Consider the following 14,134-nt stretch of genomic DNA (forward strand, 5'->3'; position numbering starts at 1 on the left):
ATCATTTGCGAGCTTTTCATGCTTTATTCGTTGTCAAACGTGTTGTAGTCATACTTTAATCATCCCGTAAGGAAGCCACTTGCCTGGTGATGAAGCGGTTTCTTGTCCTGGAGGGGCTACATTTTCAGCCTAAAGCTGAAAGGCGATAATCATATGTTGATGACGCATTCTAGTTGAGGCAGTAATGGAAATGGTAAACACTGATTTGGATCTTCAACTATGCACACTCACTATTGCAAAATTTGTCATTATAAAAAAACATTATACAAAATATCAGCGTATAAACTGAAGTTCCCCATGAAAAAAGGAAAAGAAAGACTAATGTAATAGCTGATTATACTCTCATAATAAGTAACCTTACCATCCTTCTGAAACAAGATCACAAAATGGTCAAATTTGGTGGCCTGTGGAGGATGTGCACACCGATGGAGAACTCTTATCAATCTGGTTTTACGTTGAAATTTTCAATTTTCTATTTCCGTTTCTTTCTCATCAGTAGTAAACGCACGCGTTTTAGTTGTAATATTCTTATTAACTTCCCCACTCCCCTCTTCATTGGCAGTTACTTGGCAGTCAGTTTTTTTCTATAGTCCCAACTACAAGGTCTCCAAGTAACAACTGATCTCCTCACCGAAATGTGCGATTCCCCACATAAATGACTGGTTCCAAAACTATCCTTTGTTCTACAAGAAATAGCGATAGAATTCGTCTCTCTAAGATTATATTGGGAAATCGCACTGATCCATTTAGGCAAGTTTTCGAATTGAAAGGGGGACATCTGAAATTGTGGTGAGAGAGGTTTTGGCTATGGAAAATATTCCGAAAAGAAGTCCGTTGGAATGAAGAGGTAATGATCATCTTGTCAATATGTACATTCGCATTTCGCGTGGAGACAGACGTCTCGAACAAATGGTACAGAAAAATTTGGCCGTTCTGTTGATAGCCAAAAAAGTAGGCAATACTTCGAGAGAAACTACTTTCTGCGCTCTGTTAGTTCTCGTTTCTGAGCCAATTGTTTTCCATATAGGTCGTTCATGCCCTTGAGCTCCGGGTTACTCTGCATAACAGGCGTAATTTCTCGCGTGTTTCTCTCGGGCGGACAAATGCATGAGGCGTGTGCAAACGGCGAATCGCTCGCGCAGAAAATAACTGAATAAATAAAGAAAAAATTTAAAAAAGCCACTATTTTCGTGTACGCCCGTCAGTGCCTGATCAGATCATGACCTCCTTTCACGTGAAGTCCGCGACAACGACGTATTAAAAACATCGAGTATGTCTTCATTGCCGATTTCTACTTCGAATTGGCTTCGTACAAATTGAAACGTCTTAGGCTAGACTTAAAAAAGTTATATTTCAGACAAATCACACCAGAGGAGAAGATAATTTTGAACCCGTTTTATTAGTTGGTAAGCTTTAGGATACTACATTTTCTACTTCATGACGGCTTCTCGGCTTAAAATTTGGGAAGTTAACTCTGTCCCCTGTCACTGTACTAGGATGTACCCCATGGCTTTGATGTGCTTGATTCCATTATCTGGACTCCACGTTGCCTCATTTCCGCACGTGTTGGAATCATTAGGTTGACCTCCTGTGCCAAAACCGATGCGGGAGTCACAGGAACCACAGTCATTCTGCTCGTTAGCCGTGATGCCGATTCTTGCTTTGGAAAGACTAGAGCTGTCTCCCACCGCATTGAATCCTTCCTTATTGCAGTTGAGCTGCAAGGAGGCCTGTGGACCAACCAGCGACTTCCACGTGTTACGACCCAGTGAGGTGGCACGGTATTTCCCATCAGCGATCAGTGAGAACAGTGAGTTGGCGTGCCTGTGGATGACAATGAACCTGAGCTGATGATCAATCTTCGTACCGAGGCAGATCTTGGAGAAGGATGTATTCCAGTAGGTTGGTAACTTAGTCTCTTGGGAATCAAAGTCAGTCTTGCCTCCAGCAAAGTTATAGGCATTTCTGTTGCTCCAAAATTGGGAATCGTAATGGAAAGTTCTCTGAAAGACAAGAATTGCATTTTTGATTTGCCTATGTTCCTTTTAATAATATCAAAGGAGACAGGGAGTTAACCTGCGTGCCGGCAATCTTCATGGCCAGCGTCCATCCTCCATCCCCACATCCAAAGTTTCTCATATGACAGAAAACAGGAATCGTTTGTGAACCAAACATCAGCGGGTATACTTGGCTTCGTCGCGACCTCAAGAAAAAGGGATTAAAAACAATTGAATCAACCTATGGGTAGCCATTTGTGCCAAAATATCCATCACTAATAACAAACTCAATTGTTAATGCTAAAATATCAATCTCTAGTGATAAACTCAATTGTTCGTGCTAAAATATCAATCGCTAGTGATGAAACTCAATCGTTAGTGCTAGAATCGACTTGTCATCGATTTTAACTTGAACCAGTCTCCCGCTTGTTAAGCAAAGATGAATCAATCAAATCTTGCTTACTTTCTTGAAATCTGATAAGGGATAGAGAGACCGGCATGGACTCCCCATGTGGCTTTTGTAGTCGCGTCGCATAATCGCCTTCAAATTATGTTTTTACTTTCACAAGCGTGTCCTTAAGGGATGCTCCCTTTTTGTAAGAGATGATTGGATGTTTTGAAAACCTTTTTTCAGCAAGAGCTGATTGCGTATTGGATTCCAATGCTCCATCAGTATTTGTTTTAAGTTTTTTAACTGCCAGGTGGTACGTTGTGACAAAAGACAATTTAGTGGAGGAGGGGGGGGGGAGGGGACAGGGGGGTCAGAGTCTCCCGCTTCCCGTACCATGTTCTCCCACCTTCCGTACTTTTATGCCCTTTAATCTCCCGACTCTCACCCTTCATTGTGTTGCTCCCATCTTCAGGTTAATCAAGAGGATCAAATTTTTAAACTGTGCCAAAACGTAACATTCTTGTTCATTTTCTGGCCTTTGGTGGATATGAAATGGAAATTTCAAAACTTTAATATATGAGTGTTTTTGACCAAATAATACCCAGTAATAAACAACAAACTATCGCTTTCTTTATTTCTGCTCCGGCTTCCCGCCCCCTGTTCTCCCGCTTCCTGCCCTCTCCCGCCCCCCTGTCCCCCTCCGCAATAAATGTTGGTGACCTTTTAGCTTTTGTGTATGTGAAAGAAACGATTGTCTAGAGGCGAAGCTGACCCCTGAGAGAGACTATTCTATAATGTTTTCTGGGTACCCTCTTGCTTTGAGGCGTTGTTTAAATTTTCAAAGGTCCTCCTCAAATGTTTCTTTCGAAGAATTAGTTCCAGGCCATATTATTGTTTCGCCTTTCTTGATACCATATTTTACGTCTGGTCGGTGGCACGAGGCAAAGTGCGCAAATTAAAAAAGGTCTCGGTCAGCGAGAGAGAGAGAAAACAAAACGTCATCTACACAACATTTCAATTCTCTATGCTTAGTTTCGCTTTGTTGGATTAATTTTGTTTCAATTAACGCCATGAAAATATTAGCAAATGACACTGCCATTTTCGTACCTATAACACTGCCATTTTCGTACCTATAGCAATGCCATGTGTTTCGAGGAAGTTCTCCTCATTGAATTAAACCAAATTTTCTCTAAGTATTAAGCCAAACATTTCCCTGAGGTAGTGCGTTGGGATCGGTGCATTATAGTTGTAGAACTTTTCGTATGCTTCACATACTATGTCCGTTCCTTCTTCTTGAGGTATATTTGTTTACAAGCCAGAAAAGTCCATTGATACTAGAATTGTTAAATCTTTCCGTTTGGATTGTTCCTTATACCCAATGTCACGCGACCAGTTTTCCATATTTGGATTTGACCATGTGGTTGAAGTTTTTGGTAGATCTTGTCTCACTAATATTGTCTTGTTTTCTGGACCTTGGACTAATACATTAAAGCTGACGACGTGGATGGGATCTTTTTTTGGCCAAGCACAAGCGGTAAACACGAATCACGTCAGAAGTTGACGAAGGCACGACAGGAAATGCCGAACGAAGCGTCGAACGTCAACACGAGTCAAGCCATCGGAAAAGTGACAAAGCAGGTTGTGGGAACGGACTGGGAGTTATACACCGAACAGTTGGGTTTTATTTTCCCGTAAATGGAATCGCGGAGGCTAAAACGAAGGCTGTACTTTGAACAAATCTTTCAGCAGAAAATTACCAGCTTGCGAAGAATTTAGTGACCCCAATGCAGCTAAAGGATGACACCATTACGTATACTGTCATAGAGGAGCGGATGCAGAAGCAACTCAAACCTGAAAGGTCAGCGACTCTTGACGACCGTAGACGTTTTTCAGGGAAACAGCCGCAGATTTTGCTAATCCCCTTTGTCGTTTATCTCCACTGTCATGTATCAACAGTGAATTTCTTTGCAGATAAATTGCTACCTTATTGCGATTAGTCTTCATGATCGGCGTCCGTCCTTCATTTCCGCATCCAAAGTCTCCCGTGTGAGAGAAAACAGACATTGGCTTTGAATCTAAGTGCAGGGTAACCTCTCCACTCTTTTTCGATCTACTAAATAAAGAATCTTCCTAAATAGAGAGATTCAGTTGAAACTTGATGAGGGCCATGCCTTCCATATATTTAGTAAATGACACAAAGTACTTTTCGATGAGGCGAAAGTTTTCAAGATTGAAGCTAGTGTGCAAGTTTATTATTAAGGTTGCTATGCTTAGCACAGTATCATTTTCGGAATTATCATTATTAGTACTACTGTTATTTTCATATTCTCTCATTAAATTCCGCGCTAGCTTTGTTCTTAGTGAATAATTGACTTACACATTCCGGTCGAAAATTTCCTTACACGTCGAAGCTGAAAAAAAGGAAAGGCATATCAACAGCAATAAACCCTTTAAAAAAAAGATGGGATGGAGGTTTAAAATGGTCTCAAAGGGAAAATTTACATGTGGAATAGGAAATACATAACGTTCTTGGTCACTCGTGTTTTCGTAACTTGCATTGTTAGCGGTTTGTAATGCGCTAGATAAGAATAAAAGCAGCGGAGCCGCGAATTTAAGCAGCATCCCAAACCTCTCGCGGCCTCGCCGTTTTTACCCAAGCCGCTCGACGCTTCAAATGCACATCTTAAGACTATTATCTACAGAGGCAAGCGTTTTCACGTCCATCAAGAAGTTAACTTGTTTTTAATTTGAATTCTCAGAAGTTTCTAACAAGGCTATTATCAAAGTTTCTATCAATTTCCTATATATCTATATCTCGATATACATAATTATTAAAGACGAACGTCTCATCACAGCAATCTTAACAGACTGAAAGAGTACAAGAACTGGCTTAAAAAATACAGCAGGAGAAATGTTACCCGAACGGCAGATATTTCCATCTCCATAGTATCCTTTTTTGCATGTACAGTTGAACGATCCCTTAGTATTGTTGCACACAGCATCAGCACTGCAGTTGGTTTTTCCTGTAGCACACTCGTCGATATCTAAAAAGACTCTCCTTTAATTAGAACATCACTGCTATTTATCTTAAAACTGATGCAGTTTTAAAAATAAAGTGTAGACAGCAACTGGAGACTCCAGTTGGATCCGATGTCTTAAGACTTTCGCAATTTTTCTGCAGTTCTCTTGGCCATGCAAGAGTAACATCAACCCATTTGGGTATGGATTATTGCCATTATAATATACCGGATTAAAACTTTTACAAGTACTTTCAGAATTTGTCCCTCTTTCAAATTCACTATTTATAAAAAAGTATATTAATTTTAAAAATCCAAAGTTGTCCGCCGCTTTGCTCGATGATACCAATTAGAAACCACATATTTTTACATTTATCAGTATCTAGTTGATTCACATTAGACTCTGAAACTAAGCTCTGTTTTACCTTTGCAAATCCGTCCATCTCCAGTAAATCCTGCTTTGCATTTGCAACGATACGATCCCCCGGTATTGTTGCACATAGCATCAGCACTGCAGTTTGATGTTCCGTCAGCGCACTCGTTTACATCTGAAAAATTTATGGCAACCGATTCAACAGGGAAAACCCCTAAACACATGACCGATTTTATCATTTTATGAGTTGAAATCTGTCATTAGTCGCCATTCTTTTGTTCGTTCAATAAAATTAGGGCTTTGGTCACGCTTATCTTCGCAAGTCCGTCCATCTCCAGAATTTCCAGGTTTACATGAACACTTAACCTTTGGTATTGTTGAAAACAGCATTTCCACTGCAGTCTTGTGCAGTCTTAAGACCTACGTGGGATTCGACATGATAGTCTCGCAATTTTGGAGCAGCTCTCCGGCCAAGAGTCAGTTAAGAGTTGATAAATGTGTGAGTTTATAGTAAACCTGACCTAACCTTTCTCGGGCACCTTTACAAGTTGTTTATAAAGCTGGAGTCAACACGAGCTAAAAGGCTGTTTGATAAGACAACGATTACCTTTCTTACACCTTGGACCTTTGAATCCAGTGGTACACAAACAGCGATATCCTTTGTCAGTAAAACCGCTTTGACAAGTAGAATTGTTATCGCAAGGGTTATCAACACAAGCGCTCTGAAGCCAAAAGAAGAAATAGTAACAATCTTAATATCATACGTTGAAATATCAATAAAATGGAAAACGAGAAGCATTTAAACCAACAATAATGATAATGCGAGAGACAGAAATGTTGACAGTGATATTAGAATTCAAGCAACAATTGCAACACTTATGACTGGGAAACTACTTTTTACTTTCGCTTGAAATTAGTATTTCCTAATAATGCAACACCTACCTCAGGTGCATGATAAAAATAGTGATCCTTCCTCTCAAAGTCGTGTTCGTGTCTTACGTGAGTAACATTATTCAATTCACATTTGTACCCTCCGTGACCACTCACTCGTTTATAAAGATTAATGCTGACACAGTCAGGTTCCATATAACACATGTTGTCACAAAAACTCATTGCCAGATCTTCAACGATGCGAATGACGTGGTTTACAAGACGTCTTCCATCAAATGCTTTTTCAGGGGTAAACTCCAACTGTCGGCATTGGTCTGCGTCAAAGAAGTCTTCTATAATTATAAAAAAAGATATAAGAAAAGTAAAACGCTGGTAAAAGAGACAGCCATATTAGGCGTAAAGATGATAATAACATTAGTAATAGTTATACTGATGATGGTTAGGTTTAGTAGGGAGGTTAAGCATTTATTGATGATTTCTGTGCCTGAATATAATTAGGCATCCTAAATTTTTCAATTCATCCATCCATTTGCTACCTTTTTTGTCTTCCTTTTTAATTTCTAGATTAATACCTTTCTAAATAAGTTACAGGCAATTATCCGTACCGTCATCTGCAGGAAACTCCCAGGTAGCAATTTGTTTCCACAGATAATGTAAATATTTAAGAAAGACAATTTTCCATTCGAAAATTCCCCAAAAGCTTGAAGAAATCAATTTCTCAGTGAAGACGAAATCCATAGGTTTAAATAAATAAAGTGGACTGAATCGCTGAAGAAATCCATGAATGAACAAGATCAATGAACAAATAACTTTTGCAAAGAGCCTGTCATTGCAGAAGATCTTTATATTCGTCCAATTAAGAGCGCTTGTCTGTAAAAATCAGACAAATTCTAAATTTCGCGGCAAGGGTGAAAAATTCGATTTCTTTCTTATTTTAATATTAGATAGGCTAGACTATAACTAAAATCACTGGATACTTTTTTTGGCAAAATATCTTTTTATTTCAGAGAAAATACAAATAACAAAATTCCGTTTAAATCGTCATTTTTAGAAGCAAATTATTGCACAAGTATTTTTACTGAAGAGAAATGTATGTTTTCGAATTTAAATTATTTTAAGCGCAAAGAAGAGCGCAATGTTTACAAAAATCATTTTTGTGAGGTCTTATGAGAGCGACAAAGAAGATTTTAGTGTTTAAAAGACGAGATAGTGATTCGTTTTTGCACGCGAAGCCCTCAAACTCGTGCAATAATTTGCTACTAAAAATGACGATTTTAACGGAATTTCTTTATTCGTATTTTTCTCTGAAATAAAAGGATATTTTGCCAAAAAAAGTATCCAGTAATCTTAGCTATAGCCTAGCCTATCTAACATTAAAATAAGAAAGAAATCGAATTTTCCACCCTTGCCGCGATATGTTTGATTTTTACAGAGAAGCGCTCTTAAATTACTTGTCAAAAGTTATGTATCTAGCAAGAATCGCAAATTTTCCGATATTCCCTGACCGTGAAAGTTATTTGCTTGAGAAAAAGTCAACCACAACCGAAAAAATTCTTACTTTACCAACGCAATAAACACAAAAACCACTCCAACCGACACAAATAAGAAGAGCGGCATAACAAAAGAAGACTTAGCAGACGATATAATTTACGAGTATAAACTTCTTACATACTAGGATACAAAATATAAAAAATGAAGAAATGAATAAAGAGGTGGGTAGACAGGTAGAAAATATTGCAATATAATAACTTGGATGACGAGGTCGATAACAAAGAAATAGTTTAGAAGAAAAAAAGACGCAACAAAATCGAAGAAGAAATGAAAACCATTCGCAATTAGATTCACATTAAGGTACTCATACAAACTATCTGCCCAAGTATCTTTCCATCACTAATAATTTACTTGGTTAAGAAGTTTAAGGAAGTGTTAATCTATCTTTAAACAGTTTCCTACCGCGGAGATAAATAGCAAAAGCTCTTTTAAACATGAAACATGCAGGTGTTAAAGGGTAGCTATAATTCTGAAGAACTAATGTCCCTTCTCTATTCCTGCTCATATATGAATACTGGCGAGGCTAACCTTGCGATGAGACAGAAGCAGACATCATAAGGCACAACAGTAAAAAAACAAAGATAAAAATTGAATTCTTCATGGCGCTTATCGCTTTCTGAAACCGACTTCCCGAAGACTGTAAAAATTGATGCAAAAGTTCGATAATAAAATTTGTCTAAATGATTAAAATCTCCTGACTTACTTTCAACCAATAAAATCCAGGTATTACCTTATCATTCTTTGTTTTAGTATGATCTCTTTTTTCATTGCACCAGCAGGTATTCAAATACTTGAGTGAAAATAAATTATTTATCTCACTTTCTGCTCTTTAAACAGTTTCCTATCGTGGAAATAAATGGCAAAAGCTCTTTTAAACATGAAACATGCAGGTGTTAAACGGTAACTATGATTCTGAAGGACTAATGTCCCTTCTCTATAGTCGCTCATATATGAGTACTGGCGAGGTTAACGTTGCGATGAGACAGAAGCAGACATCATAAGGCACAACAGTACCAAAACAAAGATAAAAAGTGAATTCCTCGTGGCGCTTATCGCTTTCTGAAACCGACTTCCCGAAGAATATACAAATTGATGCAAAAACTCGTTATTGAAATTTGTCTTAATAATTAAAATCTCCTGACTTACTCTTAACCAATGAATTCCAGGTATTACCTTATCATTCTTTGTTTTAGTATGATATCTTTTTTCATTATGCCGGCAGGTATTCAATTCATTGGGTGAAAATAAAAAATGTATCTCACTTTAATTAGCTTCCTGACTAGTCAAGTAATAATTAATTGTATTGACATAACAACGGCTCGAGTCTAAAACTCCATTTCCGTATTCTCTCCATTGACTAAAACTTATAACAAGGTTTTTTCTTTTCCTTTCAACTCAGTCAAAAATATTATTCTTATTTTTATCATTATTCAAACTATTATTTGCTGCATAATTTTCAACCAGCAGCTGTTACCTTTGCCGATTGCTGATCTTTCATAAGACGTTAAACTGGTATGTAGCATTTCCAATCATTCTGAATTTGCAAGAGAGATAGCATCATACATCATTGTCGTGACAATTTTCCTTGTTTTTTTCGTTTTTTGTTTGAGACTTCAGTGAATACTTGAATAATACATTTGCTGATTTTCAAACAAAAGCGCACAACAATGTCTATAATTTAGAAGTTAACAATTATAAAGTCTCAAGTTTTAATTTTTTCATCCCCAATAATAGATTCAAACTTAGCCAAAGTTAAGAAAAGCAAAGAGTACTGAGTAACAAAGGTATTAAAACTGATAGTGAGAACAGATCACTAAAACCAGTTATTATAGCTGCCTGTCAGGTGGCAGGTTTCAGATTTCAGTTCATATTCAGCTCATAATATCAAAATAAATCTTCTGTTAAACTTATTGGGCAGTTGTCGGAAAAAAGCCGAAGTGTCCTCTTCGAAAACGAACTGTATAACGATGGCACTGCTAAAGTATTCAATTGGAGGACGTCTGACAAGGGGGTCTCGATGGGGTCACAGCCTTTACGGCTAACGGTTAATTTCGTTCTGTTACGTTTAAAAGAAATATTTTTACGGTTAACGCGGTATTTTTAGGACTAACGGCCAAGAACTGTCAATTTTATGCCTAAGTGTATTTTTTTTTTGGAGTTTTTAAACACAAATGTCTATGTGATGAAATCTACAGTTCCAGCAACTGCACCCGTAATATTCATAGGCCTTCTACGCCTAAAAAAAGGTCCACCGAAAAGAAGACACCGTGGGAAAGATTGTTTAGAGGCGATAGATTCTTAAGTCTACGCATGTTCAGATACCGAAATTGGCGAAGTTCTATTCCGTTACGTAATGTTTTGCGACAGGAAAATAGAGATCTTTCGAGCAAGATTCATCGCGTTTCTAAGGTCGAATTTCCAAGGATTTGTTATTTGTGCCCTTCCTAGTGCCTATTGATGAAAAAAAATTATAAGAATATACTTGAGATAGAAGAATAAAACAGAAAATTGGATATAGCGAGTAAACTGCCTTTGTGACCCTTTTTTTTTTTTTTCGGCTTTTCTAGGTGTAATTTTGAGTCGATCATAAAAAGTTAATTCTTACCTCAAAGAAATAGTGATGCGAACTCTTTTTTTTCTTTGTAATCATTGGGGTTGCTGTACTTATCAGACGACAGTAACTCACACCACTAATCACCTTCAGCAGCTAGGTTCACGGAAACACAGTCTTTTACAGTCTCTGTAAGAATCAAATGGGAAATGAAAATTTTCAACCCCACTTCAAATTTTTGAATGGAGTTAGGCACTCAGGGGGGATGCACAAAAATGCCCTTTTTAAAGGTCGTCGCCATGGTAACAACGGCTGCTTGTTCGAGACCTGGGGCCTCATTTTCATACAAAAACGTCGCAAAAAAGAGTGAAATGTTTATTTCTCTATCTCAAGCTGAATACAACATTACAAATTAGCACTTCTACCGTGCTTAGTGACATCATTCGTCTTCACTTTGATTTATTCAATTTTCCCTGGGAGTGAATGTGAACACGCAATAGATTATTCATCTCGGTACAGTTACATCTCGGGTAAAACAGGGAAAACGTTTATCTGAATTTCTCCAAAAGTACACCGATTCTGGAACTGAAACTACCCACCTAGCTGGTTATAATATTCTAGTATTTAAATATGTAAAAATCTCTGCGGGCCTGCCCCTACTTTTTATAGGGGCAATTGGCGAAAAAAGCTCAAAGTCGGATATTGCATAATTTGGCGATGTGTTTACATCTAATGTTCTCAACAACAAATGTTTCAGAAAAATGAAACATGCGCGGCTTTGGAAGAATGTTATCTTATGAGCAATATAGTCGACAAAGTAATTTTACGCAAGCGCTTTTCAAATTCCAAATATGATTTTCATCTCTGGAGTGATGACTCCCACAAAGGAGGAGAGGAGAGGCACGTAGTGGGTGTTCACACCTGGTATCCCATAGAGAGCAAGCTACGAGCTTATGTCCTTGCAAATAGCCTAACAGCAAGCGGGTCTGGAAAACACCAGTCTGATGTAGATTACCATGTTGCAAAAAAATGAATATGATATTATCAATGTTTCAGGGTTGGTTGGGGATAATACCTCTACCCAAAAGGCTGTAGTGGCGCTAATCGAGGATGTTAAGTAACTTAATTCTTCACTTCCACAAGTGTTGATGTCATCATGGCTGGAAGAATTTTCAGCTTTGGGGTTTGTAGAGTGTGCCATGTACCATCATTCACCATGGCCAGCGTCCATCCTCCATCTTCGCAAGCGCAACTCCTTTGAAAACAAAATATAATCTGAATTGCACCCTGAAAAAAAGGAAAAGGAAGAGGAATAATTGTCGATCATACTTTCATAATAAGAAACAAGATCACTAAATGGCCAAATTTGGTGGCCTGTAGAGGATGTGGGCACCGATGGAGAACTTTTATCAGTTGGTTCCACGTTGAAATATTGCAATTTTTTATTTCCGTTCCTTTTTGTTTTGATTGTAATATTGTTAAACACCCTCTCCCCTCCGTAAAAAGGAGTTACTCGGTATTCAGTTTTCTATGGTCCCAACAATATGTTCTGTAGGCAGGCAACGGCTGATCTCCTCTCCGAAACCCCCTAAACACTATTTGTGGTCCCCTAAATAAATGACTGGTCCCAAAGCAATCCTTTTGCGAGAGATAACTACAGAACTCGTCTCTCTGAAATTATAGTGGAACTCGTAGCGCACGTAGCGTAGCCCCATAAATATAGGAAATAGTAATAACTCATCAAGCCGAAAACATTTGGACTCACCTTACCACCCACCGCACAAGGTGCTACTTTTGGCATGCTCAGCCAACTGCGTTGTGGGCACTATCTAAGTCATTACGTAATGGAAGGGCGAAGGAGAAGGTAATACGTGGGCGCGATTGCGTGTATAAGTTGGATACCCCACTAGTGTGCGCCAGGAAACACAGACAGATGACAATGAAGTGCGCATACTCAAGTGCCGCGCTATAATGCAGCGTACCGCGGGCACACGGTTCGACATAACACGAAGGCTTCACGTTGGCTGGTGAATGAGAAGCCGCGCAAGCAAATGATTTGCAACCCGCGTTTTGAGCGGGAAATCAAACTGATGAGGTTGTAGTGGAACAGTAATTCTAAATATTTTCCAGTTTCTAATCAACTAGCAAAGGAATAATACCGGCAAAGCTAAGCCTTGTCAACCGGAGGAAATTGTTATAATTCAAGTTCATGAAGAAAGCGACCAAAGAAAGAAAAAAATAAAAAGAGGTAACGTGAATCGAGAAAAACGCGCAAGAAAGTTAAAAAGGACGCTAAAATAGGCAAAATACGGCGAGAGGAAATCGAAACAGAACAAGAAGAGGCATAACTTTAAAGGCGAAATCTAGCGAAGAGCAACGCGAGAAGAAAATACAAAGGGCTCCAGAAAACAGACTGAAAAGAGGTCATCAACGAAGAGAAGCGAACTATGAAGGTTCTGAGAAAGAAGAGGAGGTAAGTCATGTCTTTCTGGGTTTTCTCTTAAGCTAAGGCCCGGAAAAACTCAAACCTTTTTTTTAATCAATCGTTTGATACTACCTTCAGTTTATAATTCAAATCACGTTTCGGTAAAACAATGACTTTGGCATTCCTCGCTTTAAAACCCTCGCGCTGGTCCATGGCTCGAATGATATTTCAAAGTGTTCGTACTCTTTAAGTTATTTCTTGTGCTATCCTTTGGAATGTTTAATACAGTCGTGATGTTAAGGGAAACGAAGTTATCTTACTGATTACGTTTTGCCTAGAAAGTTTTCAAATGATAGCGAACGGCGTGAGCAAGTTTCTACCATTCTCTCTTCAGTTACAAAGCGCAGGGTTTACTTTATTCGCTTAAAAAAATCGCGCTTTGTCGATGATGTGTTATTTTACCCTAAGAATGAAATAATGGCCTTTCCTAACATTGAAATAAAATGAGATTGGGTCAGCGATGTTCATGTTTACATTAAGTCTAACGCGGTAATTCGATTTTGACAACATTGTCGTGTGAGAACCTGTCAAACATCTGAGAATTAAATTACCGACCGTAAATGTGTGATGTAATCAAACTCACGGGCAAAATGGCGTTGTTTCCACTGCAGGAGGAGTGAATGTCATTGTTTGGCCATGGTACTTTTCAGCACTAAGTTTTCATGCTTCCTACTCGATTCGTTCGCATTTTAGGAAATGGTTTGTCTCGCAAAACATGGAGCCACTTTCTCTTTGCTCAACATCTCGAGGCTTACTTACTGCTCGGTTTACGATGAACATGCATGCAACACGATATTTTTTTCCTAATGCTCTTCGTTAGATATTCGTCTTTTTAGTTATGCCTCTTCTTTTTCTGTTTCGCATTCCTCCTACCTATT

General features: G+C 38.4%; 1 protein-coding gene across 2 annotated transcripts; it reads right to left on the reverse strand.

Moving 5' to 3' along the window:
- Positions 1 to 1,380: 1,380 nt before the first annotated feature.
- Positions 1,381 to 8,876, reverse strand: LOC149042340 (uncharacterized). 2 transcript variants are annotated; one of them, XM_089212908.1, is made up of 8 exons: positions 8,749 to 8,876; positions 6,721 to 7,001; positions 6,386 to 6,500; positions 5,831 to 5,953; positions 5,307 to 5,432; positions 4,766 to 4,799; positions 2,077 to 2,203; positions 1,381 to 2,003 (listed from the first exon to the last, which is right to left on the reverse strand). In XM_089212908.1, the coding sequence occupies exons 1-8, from the start codon at positions 8,819 to 8,821 to the stop codon at positions 1,485 to 1,487; spliced, it is 1,398 nt and encodes a 465-aa protein (XP_089069034.1). In that variant the 5' UTR covers positions 8,822 to 8,876; the 3' UTR covers positions 1,381 to 1,484. The 2 variants fall into 2 exon arrangements, with proteins under 2 accessions (XP_089069034.1, XP_089069035.1); XM_089212909.1 differs by lacking the exon at positions 2,077 to 2,203 and adding an exon at positions 4,372 to 4,498.
- Between the last annotated feature and the right edge of the window lie 5,258 nt (positions 8,877 to 14,134).

This window comes from Pocillopora damicornis, chromosome 7, assembly GCF_964200805.1.
Source record: "Pocillopora damicornis chromosome 7, jaPocDami1.2, whole genome shotgun sequence".
Lineage (NCBI taxonomy): Eukaryota > Metazoa > Cnidaria > Anthozoa > Scleractinia > Pocilloporidae > Pocillopora > Pocillopora damicornis.